This window comes from Triturus cristatus, chromosome 9, assembly GCF_964204655.1.
Source record: "Triturus cristatus chromosome 9, aTriCri1.1, whole genome shotgun sequence".
NCBI classification, from domain to species: Eukaryota; Metazoa; Chordata; class Amphibia; order Caudata; family Salamandridae; genus Triturus; species Triturus cristatus.
The window spans coordinates 728,151,606-728,179,069 of NC_140592.1; the positions used below are offsets into that span (position 1 = coordinate 728,151,606).

Here is a 27,464-nt window from a genome sequence, read left to right on the forward strand (position 1 = left end):
ATTATGAGTTCATTTTAATGATGATTCGACACTTAATGCTGGTGTTAATGGGACAATTACTCTTGCTTCCAGAAAATAATGCTAGGGTCAAAGTTCACATAGACTAATAGAACAACCTCTCATAAGTGCCATGGAGTACCCTACTGATTGCTGAAAGCTGAGTTTGAAGCATTAAATTATACATTTCGATTAAATATACAGTACATGTGAAATTATCAGTAATTTAAATTTTTTCCAAATCATCCAGTCTTTTTTTATCCCCCATCTTTTTATTGTGCAACTGTTCATACATGCGTTTAAAAGAAGAAAAAAACCTTTTCTTTTGTAAATAACATTTTTTTAGTGTTTGCAAGTATTGTGGTGGTTGACTTGGTGTTGGTGATATACTTCCGGTTCTAAAGGTCGTGGTGCCTCATGGCCATTGTTGGTTCAAAACGAATGGCCACATTAGGAGCAGTGAAAGGAGATGAAAGTGAGTCTGTGTGTGTGTGTCACTGCCTGCTGCTCGTAGGACCGTGACACTGACTGCACCGCCGGCGTGACGTGACCGGACCCCACTGCCCCCGACCCTCAGCCGCCTCAGACACATACACATATGTTGTCATCTGATCCACAAATTACATGTAAAGAGACTGGCATTTTCAAGCTCCACAGTGATTGGCCATCAGGTAACTCGTTGTGGCGTTGATAACACACTAGGCCCAAGGAGTTGGAACTGCATGCATCTATTCTTTTAGTGTGTGCTACCCTGGGCAAGCATTTATTTTTTCTTTTGAAGAGGAGGCTTTCTTAATTAGGTCTCCTGTACCAAGCTACTCCCCTCCCCTGACCCTTGTTTAAAGGGGGATTATCTGTAACACATAGTTTCCGAACGCCAGGATTAAGGCATTAACGCTGGATAATTTTTAATGGCAGCCTGCCATTTCTTAATGGGGCTGTGAGCGTCCCACTTGGGACCCCAATGGAGTTAAAATTAGGCACAATCAAGTAGCTAGTGAAGGGTGGAAAAGAGTGACCTCCCAGGAATCCACAGACACGTTTTGTAAGCATCAGCGAAACCATCCACATAGAAAATATGTGACGAGCGATAGAGGAGTGCATTCCGTCAATAAAACAAAATGGCCCCTGGAAGGTTATAAGGGGGAGCCAGATCTTCTTAAGGGGCAGTGTGCCTGACTCCACCCAGATATCAGGTGACGGCAGAGCTTTCCTGGTATTTCCTACCTGTTCAGACCGGTCTATCCCCGGGGCGAGTGTCGTCCCCCAGGTTCTCGCGAATCGCCCGAGACAATCGCCCTCAAATCGCCACACACGTTCACTGGCTGGCGTATTGAGAAATGGTCAGGCGGCGCTGCAGAAAGGCTGGTAGGGCTGGCAACCGAACAGTATCGGCACTTGTTAGCAGGGCTGTTAGATGCTATACCCATGAGGACTTGGCCGTAGCAGCACACTCTGCAGTTCCTGATACTTTCACTCTAACGGTGCCAGCATTTCTCATCCTAGTTGCTGGACGCCGCTGGCAGCGTCAGCAGAGCTGCTGTGCTTTAACGGGATTGTAGTAAAAAGCCGGGCATTATCTTGTTGGATATTCTACAAATACCGGATTTTAGGACTGGTTTGTTTCCCTCCTCTGAAAGAAGGTAGTACTTGTATCCCCCACACCCGGCCGGGACCTCAACAAAAGTGATGTCATCAATCATATATATTAATTATCATCACATTACATTACGATGGCCGGCCAGAGAGAGGCTGCGCCGCAGCGCCGCCCCGGGTCAAATAAAATAGATGTGAAGGCATTAGGAGCGTGCTTTTAAAATATTACCGGGTTCAATTCAGCGAGTCAACTGTAGGGATTCATCAATCAGCATCCCGTATCCCGAGGCCTAACTGAGGCTTATACGCAGACAATTTTCCTTGCTTGCACTTGGGCCCCTGACACACTCACCTCATTCATGCCACTGTACAGTCACTGTTTGTGTTAAAAACTTACGTTATCTATGAGGGGAAGTGTAGTAGACTCACTCGACTGACTGTGTAGACTGTAGACACACCGGCGGCACGAGGTCTACCGTCTGTGAGGTACGACGACTCGTGACTTTGACTCGTGTGGCACTGGCGCGGTGACATGCCGACAGCATAGAGGAAATGACCAATCACTGCTGCATGGCTACACATAAGCCACAATGTGATTGGCCATACAAATGCGGCACTGGGCAGTGCCACCACCCACGCGCGGCACCATCCTGCAGTTTGCGTGGTGTCTCAGCCAATCTTGGTGCTACATTAGCAGCGCCACTGCACCAGGATTGGCTAAGAGCAGGGTTACTGCCTGCCCATAATGAGACCCGGGGGCTGCGGGGTGAAGAAGCACCCTCGGGTCCCTCGCCAGTCTGAGTCGCTATTAAGGGGAGGAGAGAAGGTACTACTGTGCGTGTGCGGGCCAGTCATAAAAATGACTAGCCCAAAAATTGACATGCGCACTGCTGCTGTGCTATTTCTGCGCTGTCACTTACTGCCGCAGCCCCGCCCCCTCACCCTTCCGTGATGTCCAATTCAGTCGAACTTGTCCCGGTAGAGCTCTAGTCTGAGCTAGAGCGTTGAACAGACGCCGCTGCGAGATTATTTTGTTACTAACTAAATTGAATGTTAGCGTGACGTTCTTCCATGTGGCTTAGTGGGGCAACGCCCCAATGGATGCACCGCCACTGGCGAGGGTAGGTGGGCATGGGGAAGGTAGGAAAGCTAGTCAAGATCAGTGGGAGGAAGAGCCAACTCTGCTGTGGGTGTGTAGCAATAATCTTACTTTGCTGAGAGCATGTGCTTTCTGGTTGCTCAGACATCTTGGGGACATTCAGAAAGTTGACCTAGTAATGGATTCTACCCATTGCTTGCTATTGGCAATTGGCAACTCACATTTTATAGCTTTCCATTTGCTGGCTTTGTTTTAGGATGTGCAGCTTGAGTTTGTACCTTCCCTTGCCCAAACCTTATTTGCAGTATCCTTTCCAGTGCTCCGTTACTGTCAATCTTGTTCTTATCTCATCACATTTTCTGTGCATTCAAAGATTTGAAGTAAAATGTCAAACTCTTTCTTTCGAGGACGCTTGTTTACTTTTCTTTCTCTGACTTTAAAGTGGGAGGATTTATGTGACAATCTTGCTATGGATACAGGGGTTAGTTTTTTTTCTAGCACACAACAACATTTAAATGAACTGTGTAAGTATTTCAAAATCTATCAGAATTAGGATCACACCTGAAGTTAATTTTTTTTATTATATCTGAACTGTGTTGGAAGAAATACTATATAATCAAAACAAATCATTACACTAAGTGATGCAATTTCCACACATTTTCGTCTGTGTACTGTATAGTTTTATTAGTAAAACTGTATGGCTGTGCAAATGTAAAGGTAGTTTAATTTGAAAATGTTTTGCCTGTAATGGCAATGTGCTACCACACCATGCATACTCCACTCTACGCCACTCCACTCTACTCTGCACCACTCCTCACCACGCACTCTTCTCTATCCTGCACCACCCAACTTTACTCTGCCCTCTATGCCACTCGACTCTACTTTGCACCACTGCCTTCTGCATCACGCTAATCTACGCCACTCCCCTCTCTGCCACTCTACTGCACTCTATGACACTGCACTCTACTCCACTTTGCGCCACTGCACTCTGTACCATTGCACTCTACTATGCACTACTCTACTCTACGCCACTGCATTCTACGATGCTGCATTGTACACCGCTGAATTCAATGCCCCTGCACTCTACATGAGTCCACTCTACTCCATGCCACTATAGTTAATGCCACTTTACACAACTCCACACTATGCCACTCCAATACACAACACTCTCTGCCACTCCACTCTACAGCACTCTACTCCAGTCTTCTCCATTTCACCCTACGACACTCCACACCACTATCCTCTACGCCACTAACTTTTAGCCATACTGAACATCAGCCACACTGGTGTACAACATGGCTAAAACACATTGGAAAAGCCAATAGCTCTTGTATGGGCGAGACCTATTGGTTTTGCCAGTGCTTTTGTTTTTTTACTGTGGTTACTTGATTAATATGCAGAAACATGCATCATTGCAGATTATTTCCTAAAACAATCCATGCGAAGAAACAGCAACTCCTTCTGTGAAATGTAATGTAGTTACAAATGTAGCTTTTGACCAAACCCCACTTGCTCTGGCTCATCATCAGCTTGGCAGAGCTGCTTCCAAACTAGATTTTCAATATAACACCCGTAAGATGCATTTGTATACAGCGAATCTGATTTATATATGGTGTCACCACTTGCTCCAGGTCATTACAGACACTATCTCCAGTCCTAAACATTTTACTAACAAATCAATGATTTCATATGTGTTGTAATTAATTCAGTGGATGCAAAACAAGATTACAACATCCAGACTGCATAAGCTATCACACAAAAGTCCAGCACTGAAAATGCTGTCTAAGCACCGGAGGGAGACGGTCACCCTATTTACATAGTCCATTGCTATAGTTCAACAAACTATCATGGAACAGACACTGCTTGACCTCTTTGGACGCCTCTCATCGATAATGATGAGGTTCTACAGCACTGATGGACTACTGGTAGAAAAAGCACCCACCACTTGGTTCCTGCAGAACTGACTGAGCACTGCAGATAGGATGGCTAGTTTGCTTGTGTGGGTGGGCTTCTATCCCGGACAGGGTGGTGCTGCACTGAGCTTGCGCTGTCGAAGTCCTACATCACTCACTGTGCCCCATTTATGTACCATTGCACTGGCCAAGCAGTGCTCAAAGAAGCTCCCACTGCTGAAGTCTTCCAATTCTGACTGAACACTTGAGACAGGAAGAGTACACTGGAAGTTGCTTTGTGTGTCTTGCTTATAGTCTACAGTTGTAACCAGTCTTCTTTGTGTTCCAGCATTTTCCTATCACTTTGCCTGTGCCTCTGGCCCTTTTTGAGCTGCTGGTGGTGGATGGTGAGGACTACCCACAGATCTGTATTGGTGCCAGCCGGACCGGGTATTCTGGGCAGGAGCTTCAGTTTAACATAGTGCGTCTGAATGCCTCATCCACACTCAGCATGGATTGCCAAACAGGTACATTAAAAATGGTTACCCACGTTTCAGCCCATTCCCCCAAAAACAACTGCGCTGGCACTGTCCTCTGTGTAATTAGGTCCAAGAATGTAGGATAAGTTAAGGACCATCCAATAAATAACTCATTGACACTATATTCTCATCACATTTCATCTCTGACAGCTACTTAAGTACCTACCAACAATGAAATGGACTCCAAATTACCATTTCAGATCACAGGCATTCCACTGAAAGAGCCAACTAATCAGACCCGACAGATGATGTGCCTCTAATAAAAAAGCTCCTTAGAATGCAGCCAACATCAATACCCTATTATACCCCCATCAGTGGACCTCCCTAAGTTGTGTCTTCATGGATACTACTACTATACTGCATCACAAAGTTGTCTCTTGACCCTCGGAACGTAGTATCTCCGTTCATTACTCACTTCCTAGAGCTATACCAGCAGTTACAATGTCGCCAATACCATCCCACGCTAACTGAATGTTCAAATTACTACCCTTAGACACCTGACTCACTAGTAGTGCATCTTGCAAGCTCTTAAACATTACATCAAAGAACTCTTAGGGTAGCTGTAACGCCCATTGGGGCCATGTGCGAGCCATTACAAAACTATCAAAGTAAATGAATGAATAAGCAAATGCGTGAAGTTGACTTCTTAAAGGTTACTTTAAGAGGTGGGAGGGGTTAGATACTCTGACACAGCATGGCCTAGTACTTTACACTGAATAAACTTAAATGTACATGTAGTGCCCTATCATTTTACTGGATTAAGTCTTCTATTAATAAGTAAGTAAAAAGAGCAGTTGAAAATATGATTCGTAAAGAAAACAAGAAGGTGCTAGTACCTTCTGTAGCCGAGCTATGGCTCCTAAGGTTTTTATAACATTTATACCTTAGATGCTCGATTTCCCTTAACATTGGCCCTATGGCAATTGTTATAATATGGTGCTGTATCTTGCTTCACTCGAGGCATGTCAGGTCTTTTACTCCATTATTTACAAACAATGATTGGGACAGACATGCCAGGCAAAAATTATAATGAAGCACCATTGCTTTGATATGCTTGGCTCTCTCTTTGGGATTGTACGCGCATAGGCTGGAAATTCAAGACAAACAAAGCTTTTTCAAAGTAAGAGCACCTTAAGAAATCCTGAGGACGGGCACCTTCATTTTTGTTCTCCCGGTTTCGCATACTTCCAAAGCAGAGATTCCAAGGTAAGACTGGTTGAATCTAGTCAATGTGTGGATGTGGGATTGCCCTCAAAGTCCTGCAGTAGGCCATTGTGAGAGGGGTACAGCCAGAAACACGGAAAAATGAGAAGGAATTAATTCTTCCAGCACAGTGGAAACATGTTCTGAACCAAAGGAAAGGGACGGAAACCCTATCCACCCTGAACCAACAGGGAGAGGATCCTAAATAACAGAGACATGCAGGTAGTCATGGTCATCTAGGAGAAAGACAACCTGCAGAAGAGACACCATTTTGTATATCGATGATCAAGGTGACCCGGTGGACAGCATTGTTCAATCCTGTTACTGTAAAACAAGAAATTAAATGCACAGCACACGTGCCACCGACACATGTCCCCCACATGAGGTTAGGCGAGAACCACTTCTGAGCAAAGGTTTTTACAGGGAAGAGTGAATAGATAATCTCCCCTCAGGCTCGCACGCCTAAACTAGAACCACATTGCCACCAGTTGCATCATCGCCTCGGACTATGGTGCAGCAGCCACCCTCGATCAAAACATGGAGGTACACTTTGGGTGTTCCCCCCCAGTCCGGAGATCTTTGCTGTGCTGACAAACAACAAAGCAAAAACATGGAGCATTTCCAGTGGACTTGCAGATTATCAAGTTCAGTCACAGGAAAACACAAGACTGACCTGAAAAATGATCAGGCAAGGCATTGCATCTTTTCCAAGTCTTGCAGAGGACTTGTATTTCAACATTCTTCACTTGGCAGAAATGATTGTGGTTTCTCTCTGTTCTTTCTCTTCCAAGTAAAACATTTTTTGCGTAGTCAAAGAAAATGTTCAATTATGTTGCTAATGTACTCTTTGGTTCTAGTGGTTGTTTATGATGTCTCCGCTTCTCTGCCTACTTGTGGAGTGGGTTTCTGAAGGTACAGTTGTTGCTAAGTGCTGTTGTTGCAGGGTGCTCTGTACTTCGAGCAATAAACTGCTTCACTCACTGCAACTAGTGAATACAGGAGTTATTTGCTAAATATCTAGAAGCCCGGTTCCTAAGGAAAGTGAGAGACACATGTTGGCACGTATTCTTAAAAATAATAAAAACTATTTCTTTTTTTTCAAAATGTGTTTTATTAAATTTTCAAAAAGAGTAGGTTACAATAAAAAGTGAAGAGAACAATAAACACAAAACATAAAAATACGGGCTCTGGTTTATGTCCAATTATATCTGTGTCTTAGTCAGTACCGAGCTACTCACCCCAGCGAGAGCTAATAAAAACGATTTCAATTTAAAAACATCATTTTGTAAACAATGGATAGAAGAAGTGTAGCTAAAAACAAATGAAAGAAGGTGATCAATGTGAAAAACTAAGACTTCCTCCAGCTGCTTGTTTAATGCTGGTTTCCTGTTTTTTGGAAGTTCAAGGCCTGTTGCTGTCCTGCTGAACACTAGGCTAAACTTAACAGTTTTGTGTTAATGTTAGTACTTAAAAGTTGATCCGGGTCCTATGTAGAACAGTTAAAGCGTTTGTAATATAGAATCCATGTTTCCCTTAATAACCAAGCCTATCTCTTCAGCTGACACTAATACTGTCAATGAGCACTTCCAATCCAGCACATAGTCCTTATTGATTGCTTGACCATCTAAATACTATGACTCTGGATCCTGAAGAAAGCCACGACACTCACTAGGTCATTAGCTGAAATATGTTGTTAGCTCGCATTGGGTTTTAGTAATAACCCCTCTTACATAAAGACATCCCTGAGCTCCTCCCTCTCAGTGAGGGTTTTTTAGCTCCAGTATTACTAGGCTTCATGGTGCGAGGAGGTCTCCCAGTGATGAAGCATGCCGCCTCTGGTGGGTGAGGGAACCACCCTTTAAAGTGACGCCTTTCTTCGTCAGCCGACACTTTTTTCCTTGTTAGACCCGGGGGCTCCTTTGTGTTTTGTTTACACTAACACACATGCTTTCATACCTCACCTTTTTTAAATACCCACTGTCTTTTAACAACTTGACTCCTTTTCATGGCTTTTTGCCAACCTCATTAATGCGTGGGCCCCTCTCGCCAATAATTCTTCCTTTGCATTTTTTTAAAAGGTAGTTGAAATGATCTTTGGTGACAGTACTGAAATTGTACCTTCTTTATGTTTGACTTGGCAGTGCTGAAAATTTGACATTGGGAATAATATGGAATAAGGAGGCTTCAGAGTTTGAAAGGATTGCATAGCAGCTAAGAGTAAAAGCGGAAATGCACCTCAGTCTTTTCCTCTGTCCTTTACTCCTTCATGAGTCTCCATCCACCTCTATTAAAGACAAGAGTGGCATACTTTATTCTCTCGCCTCCTCCGTGATCATCAGTGTTTCTGTTTCAAACCTTCTTCCCTTCATGTTATCTTTCTATCTTCCTTCCTTCCTCTCTTCGCCCTCACTTCCTCTCTAGAACTCCCTGTCTCCGTCTCCTGTTTAGCTTACATCAATTCCTCTTATAGCCCTTTCCTTCTGTTTATTGCTGTTTGTTCCACATTCTTTTATATCTTTCTGTTGCTCTCTTTTGCTTGTCATTCACTTTCTGAGTATCTAAATCTGACCTGCCTTCCAATCCTTGCATCACCATCTCACATTTTTGGGATTTTTTTTGTTATTGCAGACACTGGTCCTAGCATCGCCCAGCAAGTGATTCAAGTGGACAGGGACACAATTTTGGTATCTTTTGACCGTAAGTGATTCAGAGCGGTTAATACCTATCCATCTTCCCCTTTACGGTCTGCACTTGGTATACCATTGCTCCTACTTACTTTTTGAGACCAGCTTCTATATCTGTCCCTCCAGAATGTGTGAAAATGGTGAATCTGCAGGGAGCTCCGAAGGGCAGACTGGCACCTGAACTTACCTTCAGCTTCTACATCGAGACCATTGGTGAGTGCACTGCCTGTATAGTTTTGTTTCTATCTCTTATTGTGTAGCGCTGCAGCACTGAACTCCCAGGTTGGCTTGCTTCCCTTGTATAGCACGCAGTGACCACAACCTGTAGAGTACCCAATACTTTGGTCCAGCTCAAGTAGATTAATCATGTCTTTGGCAAGCTATGGTGGAGTTCCCCAGAGTCTCATCATGTGTTGGGGATCTGCACCTTTATTTCAAGCATGTGAAGCTGTAGAAGTGTATAGTAAGAATGTAAAATCTTCACGGCAATACCCCTTCAATGTTTTCCTTCAGTGAAGTGGATTTTTATGTGCAACAAGGCATATGCTACTCTATAATATATCTTATCTGTTTTACTTCTTTTCAGTCTGTCTGCAGGACAGTGTACTTGCATTCTGGAAGCATGGGATGCAGGGACGTAGCATCCAAACAAATGAGGTTTGTAGACTCTTAATTTGCAACTGGGCATTGTCCCTCAGAAATGTTTGCTTGTTCTCAGGGAATATTGAAAGAATGAAAAACATTTCCGTCTGTTCCTCTCTTACGCTAACACTTGTTCCTTCCCACCTTCCACTTTCCTCTTTTCATCTCTTGTCACCCTTATCTTGCAGGTGACACAAGAAATCACTGACGAGTCCAGGGTGTTTAGAGTCTTGGGGGCAAACCGGTGAGTTGACACAATCGCAGCTTCAGGCTCAAGTGGTTGCCACTATCTGGTCAGATACAAATCTGAAGGACCTTTCTGAGTGAACTACGCATTTACTTGTCCCTGGTTTTCATTAGAAAAAATAATTCCCCAGCAGGAGATCAACAGCAAATCCTTATGGACAGCAGTGCTTTCTATTGATTTGCAAACATGGTACCCTGTATATCGAATAAGGGGGTGATCACTCATTTGCAGAGTTCACCAACAGAAGAAACAAAGTGGCCAACAGAGAAGGACAGACAAGTTTTGGTCTTTCTTGTATGTAAAGCAATACTATTGCAGTCCAAGTTTTGCAGTGAGCACACCCTCCCCCTTTAGTTGTTTTACTACAAAGCTCAGTGGGACACTTGCTTCAGTGCAGTGTTTAACTGAAAGTAAATTTCTGATGGATACTCCAAACTGCAGATCTGTCAATCTCAGGCTCCATACTGCATCCCGGTAGAGGGATCTGGGTCAATTATGCTGCCGGAAGCGAGGTTGTGGTGACATCACTGCAGACTCATATTACCCAGATCAGCACTCTGACATCAGTTTCTATTCTTCCACGCCCTTCAACATAAACTGCTACTCTCCTCAGTGATGGCCTTTTCAGATTTTTTTTGCAGCAGCTGTAGTCATTAAACATTTAGAGCAGTGAGTTAGAAATGCCACCCTCAAAAAAGTCAGGATTTAAACCTTTGTCGCGACAGACAAATGTCCATCAGAGGTAACTGGGCTCCAGGCATGATTTTTGTTCTAGTGACCAGTGCCACAGCATGCTTCCTAAGGCCATAAAGGAGTGTGAAGCCAGGCTGCTCATGGCCCATGCCCGGGACGACCACTGGGCTCAATGTCCTTCTCGGTTTTCAGATTTGATCAAACTCTTGCTCTTCTCCATCTCATAGTCTTCAAGTGAGAAAAATAAGCAGCAAATGGAATCCCCAAGATGCAATTGAAATCATGGGGTAAGTCAAGCATACTCCAACTCTGATAGTCTTTATCTTCGAAGTTAGATTTGGTGGATATCACCATCTGCCTCAGCCGACATTATTTTCTCTGCAGGAGGCACTGACAGGCCCAACTAAGACCCATCACTCAAGAAGAGAGGCTCTGAGAATGATAGAAGAGTAAGAATACAGGGCTAGTGGGCATCAAACCTACAGGTAGATGATACAGAAAGATTTTGGCTTTGATTTGGATCCTCTACAAAAGCCATATGGGCATCCAGGACACGATGACATTAGTGACCAATTGTTTCCACTTAATTCTTCGTAGACTGATGACTATCTGGCACTGCAAAATGCCAGAGGTCTGGAGAAGTCTTTGAATATTGACATCAACCCGCTGCCAGGTCCGACCTCTGCAGAGATGGCGTTGTTTCACTCAGTGCTGAAGAAGGCAGCTAATCTACATGACCTACAAAGGATGCATGAGACACACAAACATCTACCCCAGCAGTGGACAAATCAATGGCGTGTCGATACAGGCCAGCACCATCTGTTCCTGTGGGTCCAGGTTCGAGAGAGTCTTGTCTTTCAGGCTTCCTTGTTTGTCAAACAACACCCAGGGTTGTTTCCAGTGTACCCACCTAAAAGAGAACAAGAAGCTAGAGGCCCTTTGGAAGAAGACCTTTCAGTAGGAAGTCTGGCTCTTTGTTCCCTAAATGCTGCATGCCTCCTGGGATGAGACAAATCTGAGACAGCTTGAACCTAAATTGCCAGATCACCTGAGACTACTTTAGTGACATGGTCCATGGTGGTCAGGATGCATCTAGGCTCGTTATAAGGACGTGATTTGACACAGCTCAGTGGCCTGAGCTGTTGACTCATATGCTTCCTTGTACAGGAATATCTGACTAGGGTTCTCAGGCTTTTTGGGAGACATACAAGTCACACTTATGGATATGCCCTTCGTTGGGGTGCATCTCTTCTGGCACAAAGTAAGCCACAGTCCATTTGCTGAGTCTCCAGTCCCCACAGGATTACTGCTAGTTCAGAAAGTTCAGAGGCTTCTCCAAGGGATTGCAGTTTATACAGCATCAATCCGCCCAGGTGCTTTAGCAGTGACAAAAGAACCCCTTAATCAGAAACTATGGAACAGGGGCTAAGGAAGAGGCCAACAGTCTCAACAGCTCTCCTCTCCCTCCCCCTGGTCTTTCACACCGCCTAGAAAGCCCCTTTAGCCCAGTCCCTGAAAGCCCACATGTATCCTGTTGGAAGACAGGTTTATTCCCTTATGCACGTCTAGAAAGGTGTGACATTGGACCAATGGGCACTTCAAATTGTAGGAGAGTATACCCTACCCTTCCAGCAATCCCCTCCACACATCCTCCCCATAAATACCTTCAGACAGAAAAGCAACTGTGCATATTGTATAAGGAGGTGACAGTCCAGCTACAGAAAGGAGTCGTGGAGTTTGTGCCAGAACATGAAATTGTGCATGGGTGCCACTCTGTACCAACTGGTTCCAAGAAGGGTAACTGTCTTCATCCAATCCTCAATCTCAGGCTCTTGAATCTCTGCCCCAGAAGGAAAAGTTCAGGATCCTGTCCCTGGCTCAAGTTCTTCTGTCACTACAAGCAGGAACAGTGGTGTCCCTCGACTTGTGGGGTGTTTATTTGCCCATACCAAACCTTCGGTCACACAGGAGGGACCTGCGCTTCCGGGTAGAGTCCCCTCACTGCTGGTTTGCGGTCCTCCTTTTTGGACTAACATTGGCACCTTGAGTCTTCATAAAGGTGAAGTCTGGTCGCAGCTCATCCCAGGAGGTAAGAGATAATTGTATTCCAATACCTGGACAACTGGCTATGCAAAGCTGGCTCTTCACAGATGATGATGCACCACCTGCAGACAACAGCATCTCTGCTGTTCAACTTTGGCTTTTCCATCTGTGTGCCCAAGTTTCACCTAGATCTCTCTCAGCATGTCCTGTTCATAGGTTAAGTACTGGACACAATATCTCTTCAAGCTGTTCTCCCTCCCTAGAAGATCCTAGACATTTGGCATATGATTCTGATATTTTGGGAGGGAGCTCAGATTCCAGTCCTGATGGTCCTTTGCCTGCTGGGTCTGCTGGCTTCTTGCATCCTGCTGATCACACAAGCATCCTAGCACATGAGACTTTTTCAGTGGGTTCTTCATAGGCAGGGTATTCAGCACGGGTAGATGTGGCAGGCTCAGTCACGATCTCCTGGATCACTGTTCTGGATTTGACTTGGTGGTTGGTGGAAGAGTATCTTTTCCAAGGGATGTCCTTCTACCCTTCACCAGCGATGGCTACAGCAGTGACAGATGCACTCACCCTCAGGTGGGTTTCTCATCTCGAGGAACTGGAGATCAGAGGCCTGTGGTCTCTGGAGAAACATGTATTTCACATCCGCCTACTCAAAATACGGGCAATTGTACTAGCAATGATGGCCTTCCTCCTTAGTCTTCATGGTCAGTCCATTCTGATCTTGACAGACAACACAACCATGATGTGGTATATTAGCAAGCAAGAGTCTCTCCTTCTTTGTTAGGAAGTGCTGAGGCTCTTGGTATGGGTGCCCCAGCATGGGATTTAGCTAGCCGCCAACCATCTGGCTAGTTCTCTGATCGCAACGGCCGACAGCTTGAGCTGGTATCATCTTGTTTACGAGTGACAACTTCATACGTAGGTGGTACAAAACATCTTTGCCCTGTGGAGCACCCTCGGATGGATCTATTTGCAACTCACAACAATGCCCGTTGGTCTGTGCCTTCCATTGGCCTTTGAAGAAAGCCTTGGGGAAGACGTTTCAGATTAGGTAAAATGATCTACTTCATTATGTGTCTTCCAACCCTTTAATGACTCGAGGTTTGAGGACGATTTACCAAAACTGGGCACAAGTCATCTTCATTCATTTGCCCGGATTGGCCGTAGGGTGTGGTACTCAGATCCTCTGCGACTCTCTCAGTGACCCTCGCTCAGCTTTCCATTCAGGTGGGACCGCCTCTCGCAGTCTGAGGGCCAGGTTCTGCACCCCAACCTCCAGAGCATCCATCTTTATGCCTGGAAATTGAACATGGACATCTGAGCTTCCTTCCGCTACCACTGGAGTTAGTCAACATGATCCTTTCAGCTCATCTTCCCTCCACCAAGCCTATCTACTCTGGGATGTGGAACGGGTTTGTTGTTTGGTGTGCTTAGCAAGACGTCGACTCTTTGAAGGCCTGCCTTACTGAGGTACTTCGGTATGTGCACCGGACACTGTCAAGGGGTACATGGCGACCCTATCTGTTTTCTCTCCCTCCCAGGTCAGCCATCTCTCTTTAAGTCACCAATAGTGGTCAGATTTCTGAAGCAGCTGGTAAACCTGTGTGCACCTACTCCATTTGTTATGCTCCAGTGGAATATTAATTGTTTTGACAGGTACTCCCATCACAGTTGCCAGTTGCGTTTTTTATGGCTTAAAACTTTTCCTGGTTGCAATTACCCTGATGAGACTTGTCAGGAAACAGGCACTGACTGTCAGTACACTCTTTACATGCTTCTTTCCGGACAAAAATTGGTTCTTACGGACAAAGGCAGTGTTCCTTCTTCAGGTAGTGACCCCTTTTCATCTGGGCCAGTCCTTTGCGCTCCCTACCTTCTACCCTCCACCCCACCCAAATAAGAAGGAAGAGAGACTGCACCAGTTAGATCTAAAATGAGCGGTCAGTTTTTTCATCAACAGCACTAAAGACATACGGTCTGATGACCTTAGGTCAACTTTTTGTAGAATACACTGGCATTAAGTAAGGCAAGGCGGTCCAGAATAGGATCTTATCCCACTGGATAATGTGTGCATCAAAATGGGCTACGCCCTTTCAAAACAAAGCCATCTGAGGGACTTCCTGCCTTTTCCACCAGGGTCAAATCGTGTATGTCAGCTTTGGCCAGCAGTGTTCCAGTTGCTGAAATCTGCTCAGCTGGCTTCCCTTCACACTCACCAAGCACTATTTTTTGGATTCAGACTTGAGAAGAAATGGGCATTTTTCACTTTCTGTACCCCTAAGATTTCTGGGTTTGGCCACTTATGGGGGAGGTTATGGCTTTGGAATCCACAGGTGAGGAGTCGAAAGGTGGAAGTATACTTCAGAAATAAAAGTTCTGTAGTAGGGGATCTCTGTGTATAGTCATAATCTATGAATAATCCCCGCCCATGTGCGGGGACCCCGGAGCAATCAAAAATATCTCTTAAGCTGTCCCGCATTTGCAAACCTGCAAAGACACTTAAGAGACAGACAAAATAATACAGCCTAATCACAACAAGGCTGCACTGGCCAGCACTTCCTCTGAAGTGAACACAAAAGCCAAAATAAAGTTGAAATGTCATTTTTATTCACATCTGACATGTTCCTTTATTATCACACACTCCCTTCACCAAAATCCCTTTAAGCAATAGAGAGGAAGGGGTGGACAGACAAGCCCTATAGGCTGTCATTATGTGTCTGCTAAAGGGATACCGTGCCTTTAAGAAACTCTCCAGAGACCCCCGGTATCCCAGGATGCACAGCCAACACAAGTTACTTTCAGTTCTTTTTTCCGGCTCCTGCTAGCAGGACCCTGGAGCTTGAGCTCTACCCTTTTGGGTGGTTTATTTGATTAAAATTGGATTTTTTGGATAAATAGTGTTTTCATTCGACGTCTAGAGCCTTTGTCTACTACTGCCTGCAATCTGGAGCAGTTTTGGCCCACTCTTAGCATGGCTTTGTTCGATAACTGCCCTGAGTGTGGGAGGAAAAAGGCCAAGACGGACCCACATGATGTTTGTATCCTCTGCTTGTCGCCCTCACATGTCCCAGCTACATGTGCCATCTGTAAAACCTTTTCAAAGAGGACCCTGAGGGACAGGGAGAAGATTCGCCTTCAGGGACAGGAGCAGCAGAGGACCGGTGGGACTTCGGGGCATGGAGGATCTCATTCCCCCTCCTCCGCCCATGCTTCAGCCCCTGGAGGGACCTCCGGGCAGAGCAGGGAGCAGAAACGGCGCCTACCGGCTGGTAGGTCGCGTTCGACGTCGAAGGCGACGACGTCGACGGCGAGGGAGAAGGCACCGGTATGTTCGCCGTCGATCCAGGACTCTGGGTCGCGGCAGCCTCGGCGTTCGACGTCGAGAGAGGGGCCGGCGAGACCCGGGACCGGGTCGCCGTCGCAGGTGTCACGGTCGACGTCGACAACCCATCGCCGTCGTACCGAGCCCCATGGAAGACTTCACTCGCCACCTTCGCCGTCGACCCACGGCTCGACGCTGACGGAGTCGACGCCGAGATCTCGGCGCCCGCCGTCCAGGCGGTGACGATCGCCGTCGAGGCACAGGTCGCCGTCGAGGCACAGGTCGCCGTCGAGGCACAGGTCGCCGTCGAGGCACAGGTCGCCGTCGAGGCACAGGTCGCCGTCGAGGCACCGGACGTCGACGTCGAGACACCAGCGTTCGACGTCGAAGCACCAGAAGTCGACGACGAGGCAGAAGTCGACGCCGCGGCGACGGAGGTCGAGGCGTGGTTCGACGTCACGGAGGCATGGTTCGACGTCGAGGAGGCATGGTTCGACGTCGAGAGGACGCTCGACTGCGAGACGGCGTTCGACGTCGAGGGCTAAGAGACGCCGGACGAGGTCGACGTACAGTTCGACGTCACGGACATCGGGGAACACGTCCTCAGTGATTACGATCTCCAGTCGGGGATCGGGGAGACGCGGACGTTCCCCGTCGGTGGCCTCCACGCGGGACAGGCCTGCCAAGAAGAGGAGAGTGGCCGCGAGCCCGGACAGTTCTGGTGCGGGCTCTCCTGCTAGGAGTGATGGGGCTTCGGAACATCTGTCCCCGCTGCGTACCCAGCAGCCGCCTCTGCCTCCTGCGCCCGATCTTCCACCGGCTCCTCCACCGGTGCCTGATCTTCCTCCTCCTTCTCCTCGTCCTCTTCCTCCTCCCCCTCCTCCGCTGCCTCTGCCCGTGCCTCAGCTGCCTACATCTCCACCGCAGCCACCGCCTCCACCCCCGAGGGTTCCTCACAGGCAGAGATCTTGCTCTCGCCCTCGCAGGCGATCACGGAGTAGGCGCAGATCGTCCACTCGCTCTGGACATGGACGACGGAGGTATCGGTCTCGTTCCAGAGGCTCGAGGGGCACGAACTCTTCTGGGACTGGACGGTTTTCTCCCTCACTGTCGGAGACGCCTCCTACCCGCGTCTCGCCGGTGGCTGACATTGCCACGTTCCAGGAGGTGCTGATGAGAGGGGCGGCGAAGTTGGGGATATCAGTCACTACCCCTATTCCCACTACTTCTGTGATCTTTGAAACTCTGCATAAGGTTCATCTGTCGCGCCCCCTCCTCCCGTTGGTTCCGGGGTTGGAGGAACCTGCAATGGAGGTGTTCTTGACGCCGGCCGTGGTGAAACCGGCGCCCTCGAGACTGCTAAAAAAGTACAGGGCTCCTGACTCGGACCCGGCGTTCCTCAGAGTGGATCCTCCACCGGACTCTGTTATCGTGGCGGCGGCTCGTAAACAACACTCTACGACGCCTTCCTCCACGGCTCCTCCGGATAAGGAGAGTCGCAAAATGGACTCCTTGGGGAGGAGGATGTGCTCCACGTCGGCCACTACGATGAAGGCCGCTAGCGCCTCCGCTCTGTTGGGGCGCTATGACAGGTCTCTTTGGGACTCCCTGCAACAGTTCGCTACCTCCCTGCCTAGAGACAAGAGGGAGGACTTTCAGGAGGTGCTGAACGAGGGCATGATGGTCTCTAATCAGATCATCAGTGCGGCGGGGGATGTGTCGCTGCTGGCGGCCCATGGGTACTGCCACGGCATACACATGAGGAGGCATTCCTGGCTGCGGCTGACCCCGCTCAAGCCTGAAGCACAGCAGAAGATCGCCAATTTACCATTCTCTGGCACGACGCTGTTCGGGTCGCATGCGGATGACGAGATGGCCCGCATGAAGGCTGAGGCGGAAACTCTGAAGGCGGTGGGGCTGGAGAGGCCCAAGGAGCAGAGGCGGTCCTTCCGATCCTCGGGCAGGCGCTACGCCAAGCAGAGAGGTCAAGGGCGTCAGTCGGGCCACCAACAACAGCCCCAACAACAACAGCAGTTCCCGAGGCAGTCCTTTCAGAAGCGCCAGAGGGGCAGAGGACAGCATCAGTCCTCGTCGGGGAACAAAGGCCCGGCCGGGTCGAAGCCCTGAAAAGTTACTTCCCCCTCATCCGTTACCCGCTCCGGTGGGGGGAAGTATTCAACACTACCTGGCAGAGTGGAGGACAATAACGCAGGACAAGTGGGTGCTGAATATTGTTTGCAATGGTTACTGTCTTCGTTTCACCAGCCCGCCTCCACAGATTCCACCAGTGCGCTCCTCCTACATGGTGAGGGAGCTCCAGCGGGAGGCAGACGTTCTGTTAAAAAAGAGGGCGATAGAAGCGGTTCCTTTGCAGCAAAAAGGAAGAGGTCTCTACTCACGGTTCTTTCTCGTAAGAAAAAAGGACAAGAACGAGTTCAGGCCTATTCTAGATCTGCGTCAAGCAACCAAGTGGATCCGCAGAGAAAAGTTCCGTATGTTGTCCCTGCATCAGATTTACCCTCAGTTGCATCGAGGAGACTGGCTGTGCGCCATAGATCTGCAGGACGCTTACTTTCATGTGCCGATCGCACCAAAGCATCGCAAGTTCCTGAGGTTTCTGGTAGGCAACAACCATTACCAGTATTCAGTACTCCCGTTTGGCCTGAAGTCTGCACCACGGACGTTCTCCAAGTGCATGGCGGTGGTCGCGGCACACCTGCGGAAGACCAAGGTGTTTGTGTATCCATACCTGGACGATTGGTTGATCAAAGCGTCCACTTACCAGGAAGCCCAGTGCCATTTCAACAGGACAGCTGCCTTGCTGCATCGCCTGGGACTGCACATCAACATGTCGAAGTCAGTGCCGATCCCTGTGCAGTGTCTCCAGTACTTGGGGGCCTCAGTCAATACCTTGACCGCAAGCGTGTGTCCTTCGGAGGAGAGACGCTTATCGATCCGTGGGAAGGCGTGGCATCTCATCTCAGCCCGCTCTCCTACGGTGAGGACGGTGTCTTCCTTACTGGGGTCGATGGCTTCTTGCATCTTTCTCACCCCCAATGCACGTTTGCATATGATGCCCCTACAGGAATGTCTGGAGGATCAATGGGACCAGAGGCGGGGGCGTTGGGAGGACAAGATCCAGCTGTCTCAACACGCTCGGCAGTCTCTGAAATGGTGGTGTGCCCCAGAGAATGTCTGCAAGGGGACTCCTTTTCACAAGGATATTCCGGTCCAGACCATAGTGACCGATGCGTCTCTCCAGGGCTGGGGAGCGCATTCGGGCCCTCTTCAAATTCAGGGGATATGGTCGCAGATGGAGACGACTTACCATATCAACTTTTTGGAACTCAGAGCGGTACACTTGGCCTTGAAGGCGTTCCATCCCTCCTTCAGGACGAACTCCCTGCTGGTTCAGACGGACAATACTACGACCATGTATTACCTCAACAAGCAGGGGGGCTCACGTTCACACACCCTGTCTCGGGAGGCACAGGCGATCTGGAACTGGCTGGTGGCCAGGAACCTGACGATCACGGCGACCCATCTGCCGGGGGTGCAGAATGCCCAAGCAGACGCGCTCAGCAGGCTCGTTCAAGAGAACCACGAGTGGGTGCTAAACGACGACGTGCTAAGAGACGTCTTCGCAGAGTGGGGCACTCCGGATATAGATCTGTTCGCTACGGCAGAAAACAGCAAATGCCGCGACTTCGCGTCCAGGTACTACCAACCAGGGACGCTGGGGAATGCCCTATGGATCAGCTGGTCCAACAGCTTTCTCTACGCCTTTCCACCCATTCCCCTGATCCCGGCGGTGTTGATCAAGCTGTCGCAATCCAGAGCCAGAATGATCCTGATTGCTCCGGAGTGGCCGAGGCAATGGTGGTTCACCGACCTTCTTCACCGGTCTGTTCTGCCACACAGACGCCTGCTGTGTCGGCCGGACCTTCTCACGAAGTTCGGAGGACAGATGGTTCACCCCAATCTCTCGTCCTTGAGTTTGGCAGCATGGCTCGTGAGCTAGTACAGTATGGACACTTGAACCTACCTCAGGACTGTATGGAGATCTTGAAAGAGGCGAAGAGACCGTCTACGAGGACTTCTTACGCATATAAGTGGAAGAGATTCTGCTTATGGTGCAAGGCAAAGGACTTTGACCCTACATCCTGTAAAGAAGATGTTATTTTGCCTTATCTGCTGCAGTTAGCTCAATCTGGGCTTAATTTTCAGTCTATTAAGGTTCATCTCGCAGCTCTGACTGCGTATAGGAAGGGCCCTTCTCAAACCTCATTTTTTCAAATCCCTGTGATTAAGGATTTTTTGGAGGGTTTGCGTAAGGTGTTTCCCCCTGTTAGAAGACCTTCTCCACCATGGGAATTGAATGTGGTGTTATCTAGATTGATGAGGGAGCCTTTTGAGCCTATCCATAAGGCTTCGTTGCAGCATTTGTCTTGGAAGGCTGCCTTCCTTGTGGCCATTACATCTGCCAGGAGGGTGAGTGAGATTCAGGCTCTGTGTTGTCAAGAGCCGTATACTGTTTTCCATGCTTCTAAAGTGGTGATGCGTACCCATCCTAAATTTTTGCCTAAGGTGATATCAGATTTCCATGTAAATCAAATGATAACTTTGCCTACGTTTTTTCAGCATCCTTCCTCTCCGGCGGAGAGGTCTCTGCATTCACTTGATGTACGTAGGGTATTGAAATTCTACCTGGATAAGACAAAAGATATCCGCAGGTCGGATCAACTGTTTGTTAATTATGGTTCGGTAAGAACTGGTTTAGCTACCTCAAAGCAGTCCATTTCCAGATGGATTGTTTCCTGTATTCAGCTTTGTTACCAAAAAGCTAATAAAACATTGGGGGGTAAGCCTACGGCACATTCGACTAGAGGCAAGGCTGCTACTACAGCTTTGCTTAGGAATGTTCCCATTGCGGACATTTGTAAGGCTGCCACCTGGAAGTCAGTCCATACGTTTACGAAGCATTACTGCCTGGATTCTGATGCTAGGGCAGATGCGCAGGTTGGACAGGCTTCGCTGAGGAATTTGTTTGCACAGTGATTTGTTGGTGGTTGGGCTTACTCCACCGCTGCTTGTTGGTTGGGATGGGCTTGCCATTCTATTCATAGATTATGACTATACACAGAGATCCCCTACTATAGAAGGAGTAGTTTCTTACCTGTAACTCCAGTTCTGTAGTAGGGGTATCTCTGTTATAGTCATAAGCGACCCTCCTTCCTCCCCGGTGGAGTAACCTGATAGTATCAGGCCTGTTGTTATACACCTTCAAAAAGAACTGAAAGTAACTTGTGTTGGCTGTGCATCCTGGGATACCGGGGGTCTCTGGAGAGTTTCTTAAAGGCACGGTATCCCTTTAGCAGACACATAATGACAGCCTATAGGGCTTGTCTGTCCACCCCTTCCTCTCTATTGTTTAAAGGGATTTTGGTGAAGGGAGTGTGTGATAATAAAGGAACATGTCAGATGTGAATAAAAATGACATTTCAACTTTATTTTGGCTTTTGTGTTCACTTCAGAGGAAGTGCTGGCCAGTGCAGCCTTGTTGTGATTAGGCTGTATTATTTTGTCTGTCTCTTAAGTGTCTTTGCAGGTTTGCAAATGCGGGACAGCTTAAGAGATATTTTTGATTGCTCCGGGGTCCCCGCACATGGGCGGGGATTATTCATAGATTATGACTATAACAGAGATACCCCTACTACAGAACTGGAGTTACAGGTAAGAAACTACTCCTTACTTACCTTTAGTAATGATCTTTTTGGTGGATACTCCCTCTACCTGTAGATTCCTCCCCAGTCCCACTATCCTCTCCATTGTGAGGGACGGTCATAGTCTCTCTAAAAAGTTGTCAATCCAGATTGTTGCATTGCACTGATACCACAATAATAGCTATCATTTCCTTGTCTCTGGTCTGAAGGGCATGAGAAAAACGATGGGGAACTGATGTCAGAGTGCCGGGATGGGTGCTATATTACTCTAGTAAAGTCACCATAATCTTGCTTTCAGTATTAGTGGAGCCAGCACCCTCTATCAACACAGGAGAACTATGTCATAGGTTTCCGGGGTCAGTCTAGGACATGGGATATTCACGAGGTAAGGATTAGGGAGGTAGATAGAGTATTCACCAGAAATATTGTTACCCTTCGGTAACCTTTTTTTATTGCCACTTAAGAAGGATGAGAACAGACTACAAAGCATGATGTAAGTTAACCCTGTAGACATTTAGCGCCATAGAAGTGCTTTGGGCAGTGACCAAAGCACTCATATGTTACATTTAGGTATTTGCAAAACAGCTGCATTTAGTTGAAGAGATATAAATGAATCAAGAATGTTAATTACTTACCGTATAGGTTTAATTTTATACCGTTTCAATGGCGTTCAAAGTTGTGATGATAAATGGTAAATACTGAGGCATATACAAAAATAGGAAATTATGATTTGAACTCCTGACTGAATATCCTGATCATGGCCCATATGTTTTTGAGGAAATGGAAGATAACCGAGATTCTAGCCTTTGAGGTCATAAGAGTATATGAATGTGTGCGAGACGTACGTCTGTGTCAGTCCTTGCAAAGTGACATGGGTTTGTTAAAGCCATCGTGATCTAATCCTTTTCCAAACGTTATGGAATGTTGTGCCTTGAGTTATGTTTTGTCTTTCACCCGCAGAGACGTCATCCTAGAGAGTACGCCAACTAGTGACCCTTCTGCACACAGCAACCTTTATATTCTCACTGGTCACGAGAGCAGTTTCTAAGAAGGATCTTACTTCCGCTGACGGGACTCGGCCATACTGGATGGACCAAGCCACCTAGATGTTGAATCTAGGTGCGATTCCACAAGAGAGCAGCTGTCCTGAGTGACCTGAGAAGATGATTCCGGAATGGCAGCGGCCCAAGGGCCAGACCAGTAGCTGTCCAGTGATTGTGGGGAAGAGTGAAGCCTCCTCTTAATTTCAGATACCATGTGGTGATCTTTAATACTGGCAGACGGAGCATATGTTCTAGGAGAAGGTTGTATATGCTCAATAAGGCAGTGTGTTGGAGGACTTCGCAGTCCTCCTGAGAGCCTTCATGGGTCTTATGTATCTGTACTCAGATCTCGTGTGAAGGGGAGACTTCATACATTGTATCTGAGAAATGATATTTGTTAGTCTTTATGAACTCCTCCCTCAAAGGAGAAGCATGGGGTGGTCTTCACTTCATTGTTATGATGGTTGGGATATTTGTACTTGTCGTACCTTGCAAAGACCAGTAGATGAAAGGCCTAATGGTCTGTAACCCCTCCCTCCTTCCTACCCTACTCGTTATATTTCTCTCTTTAATTTCATTGTTTCTGAGCTACTTTGTAGCTTTGGCCTTTACCCTAATTTCACCCCCAAGGTGTGTGTGTCTCTAAGGCGAGCATGTTTGCAATAATCCCCCGAAGGTCACTCTTACTCCATGTCACCTCTTCAGACCTGTGGGTCTGTGGCAGCCTGCTAGACGTTTAGTTATGCTTTTTGAATGATCACTCATGACACGCATGGGTACTGGAATTCTTGCACCGCTGAATAGTGTTATGCTATATATGTGCGCATGTCGATAGAAAGGACCCCTTGTTTTTTTGGGTGTTCTAATAGATATGAGAATAAGTATTACTCCTAGGTCTGCTCTGCTTTTTAAGCCGCTGAGGTCCTTCCCTGACGGACTGGATTGGACCTACGTGCCCTAGACGTTTGAGCAAAATAGGATCCTCAAACATGCACATGCGCCACATGTGCAATATTCTAGCTCAGTCTGAGACCTCAGTTATGAACTTAGTCTGTAATGTTGCCAAGTCCGATTAACATGCCCTACGCCCATTTCAGCGTGAGGCTAGCACTGTAAGCTCCATACCAGCTCTTAAGCATCACTATGTCAAATCGGAAAATCAATCAACGATCTGGGCTTCTATAAAATGACAATTTATTTTTTTACTTAAACATAAGCATATATGCAAGCCTACAAGACTCCAGTGGGCTCCAGCAATATTACACGATGACTCAAGAATGGTAATTACATGTGTCAAATGATTTTGCCAGCATATTAAGTTAATACGCTGTCATGCTTCCTTTTCTTTTACCCTGAGTGTGAGCATGTTGAAGATGTCCATACTAGGGTTATGCCCACTTACCCGCTAACTGATAAAATAATTAGGATTTTCAAAATGGCCAACAAACTTGGAAACATGATAGGTGTAGACCTATTGTATAGTGTTGTACGGGATATACTGAAAAACCTGACTGATTTTAATATTTTTTGAATTGATGGATTCTGATGCTCAGCCCTGGTCTCTAGTCAAAGGGACAAGCAGTCTAATTGCTTGTATGCTTCTTCACATGCCCTAATTCTGGGCACTGTCTCGGGACATATGGCTTATCAGAATCCTTTAGGGCAAATGGCCGAAGTCTTCAAGTCGTCCTTTCAAGCAGGGTGTTTGACCTCTGTTGCCGTCTCCTTAAAGACAAAGAAAAGAAAGAATGAACAAGAATCTGCTTCCCTGTATTGGAATATATCAGATCCACAAACCTCTAGTTGTATACCTCCGAGACAGCTGTAGTTGGATTGCAGGTTGGACCTTTTGGCCTTTGTAGAGCAGAAAGCCCCAAGATCCTCGGCTCATTGTGAATCAGCCTTCTCATTTGAGGACCAGCGAGCTGAGACAAGTGAAGAGGGCATTCTGCCTAGCTCCTCTCTTGCCATGCCTTAAGCAATGAGGTTTAGAGCCTTTTGAAATACCCTCCTCTTACTGCTGCTCTTCTATGAACTCATGACCCCATCTGACTTCTACATTTCTTTCTCCAGGAAATGGAGTTTATATGTTGAGTATCAAAGGAGTTAAAATCCAAATAGATGCACTTAGCAGCCACTTCTCTGACTGGCAAAAAACTTTAATGAATTATGCGAGCAGGAGAGGGACACCACCTCATTGATGTCCACATCTGACTTCCAGATGCATAATGTTCTTTGTAGGAGCCTGTACATAGCTCTGGTTACAGATATCAACATTTTGTCTGGCACTCTGGTGGTAGGAGGTCCTGCGTGGGTGGATTTGAGAGTGGATTAATGCCATCCGGTCACCTTCTTCAAAACTCGCATAAATAAAGCCATCATAGTGATTGCATTTTAATAACAGGACACATCTTTCCTAGTGGGATAAAGGGTCTTGATCTTCTTTTTACTTAGGGGATAGAGACAGATATATATCTCATACCGAAATATTAGGGTATAATGAAACCTAGATGGACAAACACTTCTTGTTCCAATTTGAAACAAAACACAACCAACGCCTAGATTCTGCAGATACATTTCTGTGTCTCCAAATATCCCCCATTACATTCTTGAATGGTTTAAACAGCTGGGGGAAAAGACAAGGGTCTGGCAACCACCATCTCAACCCTGCCACATAAAGGCAAAACAGTTTACCACCTGCTAGGCTTGCTCAGGCACTTGTAGGCACAGCTATGTTACTTTGGAAACACATACACATTGATTTCACCTGTTGGCTAGTCGTCACTCACTGTATTATATAAACACCCTGGTCCGATATTTGGCTCTAAAACCGCTTCTAAGTTTGGAAGTGAAAAGTTAAAGAATATTCCTTGTAAATTGTACTCTGGTCCGTCCATCTGCCATCCCCCAACATTTATAATGCTTGGGAATTTTCCATGTGCTTTAAGGAAGGCTGTGGACAAAAGAAGAAGAAAAAGTTACATCTTTGTAATTCCAGGACCTTTAGTGATAAGTCCCACTTTCTTCACATAATTTCCCACTCATCTTCGCCAAATCGGTGTACGCCTACCATCTTTGTTGGCATAGCTAAAAGGGTCCACTGTGATGTTTAGGCAGGTGTGGGGCTAAACATAGGCCCTAGACTCCTTTTCGTACCCTCTTGGCACATATTTTGCTGTCTGGTCACCTCAGTGGATACATAACTTATGTTTTTGAATGAAAGGGACTTTCTTCAAAGTGCACTGGAGTTGTAGTGATTAACAAGCTGTACTGAGTGTATGTTGCATTCCTATTCAGCAAAATGTGGTTGTGAGGAAAGACCAAATGATTCAGGCTCATGTCATATGGCCAGTTATTTTATAAGGATTTGTGTACATCAAAGAAAACAAAGGTGGATGTTAACTTTACAGTCTTAGCAATGCTTATGTATTTTGTATGAATGATGCTAGTTCTTTGGTTGATTGGTTGGTTGGTGTTATAGCCCATCATTTGATCTGACAGGACCAATGACTTGTAAAATTGTTTGAGATCTGTCCAGTGAATGACCGTCTGGTCACTTTTATCAAGTTAGAGCAGCTCTGTCGTTGAGAAGATGGTTGATTTGATGCTGTGCTACCAAAATATCATATAATGTTCTGTTGACATAAATTTTGTGTTCTAAATATCGTTAACAAAACTGCTGCCCCACTGGAATTAATAAATGAAAATCCACGTCCAGTGGGACTATATTGATTGTAAACGATATTTGGGACACAAAATGCTAGCATGTTGACTGTTTGGTACTTCATTTCATGGCTGATGTATATGGCTGGGTCTTGGTGGGTCTTCAAGTGAAGCACGATCCAGATGAAGCTGTTGACTGAGGTTTGTGGAGAACTGGAGAAAATGATAGCATTCAGTGTGTGATGAGTTGATGTCTTGACTATTGGATGAGTGTGTGAGTGGGTGATTCGAGAGTGAGTACCTTGATAACTCATTTCTAACACAGATCTTAGCTGTTGCCTTTTAATGCATTGGGAACAATGCTTGATCTTAATAAATCTTTTTTTTAACTCAGTGGAACCTGCAAAAACCCAAGAATGGATGGGCTGTTACATGAAGTGCCACGTTTCACTGGCAGTCTTATTTTGTTTCTTTTTAATTTAAAGATACCGCAATGCAAAAATGCACATGAAAGTATGATATTTAAAAATGTTTATATTAAAAAAGCCATTTGTTGAAACATACTGGGAGTTTGGTTTCAATCTTCTACTGTCTTGATATCAAAGCTGTCGCCAGTATCATTTCCTACTCTTTCAGTCTAAGGTGTGAACAAAAATGTTTTTAATGTTCCTCTTGTACCTTGTATTGAACTGCCAGCTGCTGTACAGGCCTGTAGTGTTTACAGATGCTACTGCCTCCTTTCTGTTTTAAAGATATCGGTAGGGCCTAAGGAAAGATGCTTATCAAATTGAGAGAGTGAGTGCTTCAGAGAGTGAGATAGACAGTAACAGCTCGCACAGGTAAGAGCGGCGGGGTGGTGGAATTCGGCAGACGACGGGCTAAGAAATATTAAATAAATAAAACCACTTACTTTGCACTCGTCGCGTTGCCAAGCTGGTGATGCGTCAAGCGCAAAGTAAGTGGTTTTATTTATTTATTTAATATTACTTTGCCACTCTTACCTGTGCGAGCCGCCAATGGAGATAGAGTGGATGTACAAGTGTGTATGTATGTGTATCAACTTGTA

General features: G+C 46.5%; 2 protein-coding genes across 5 annotated transcripts in view; one reads left to right on the plus strand and one right to left on the minus strand.

Annotated features, from left to right (window-relative positions):
* The window catches only part of MAP4K2 (mitogen-activated protein kinase kinase kinase kinase 2), a 299,578-nt gene extending 272,617 nt beyond the window's left edge, over positions 1-26,961 (plus strand). For all 3 annotated transcript variants that reach the window (XM_085625928.1, XM_085625929.1, XM_085625930.1), the window contains 6 exons: positions 4,934-5,111; positions 8,955-9,023; positions 9,137-9,223; positions 9,597-9,667; positions 9,841-9,896; positions 22,653-26,961. In XM_085625928.1, coding sequence (XP_085482054.1) covers positions 4,934-5,111; positions 8,955-9,023; positions 9,137-9,223; positions 9,597-9,667; positions 9,841-9,896; positions 22,653-22,740 — 549 coding nt within the window. In that variant the 3' untranslated portion in view covers positions 22,741-26,961. The remainder of the gene's footprint in view (positions 1-4,933; positions 5,112-8,954; positions 9,024-9,136; positions 9,224-9,596; positions 9,668-9,840; positions 9,897-22,652) is intronic.
* Positions 1-27,464, minus strand: part of LOC146798618 (uncharacterized) — a 111,099-nt gene that overhangs the window by 3,394 nt on the left and 80,241 nt on the right. The window lies entirely within an intron of this gene.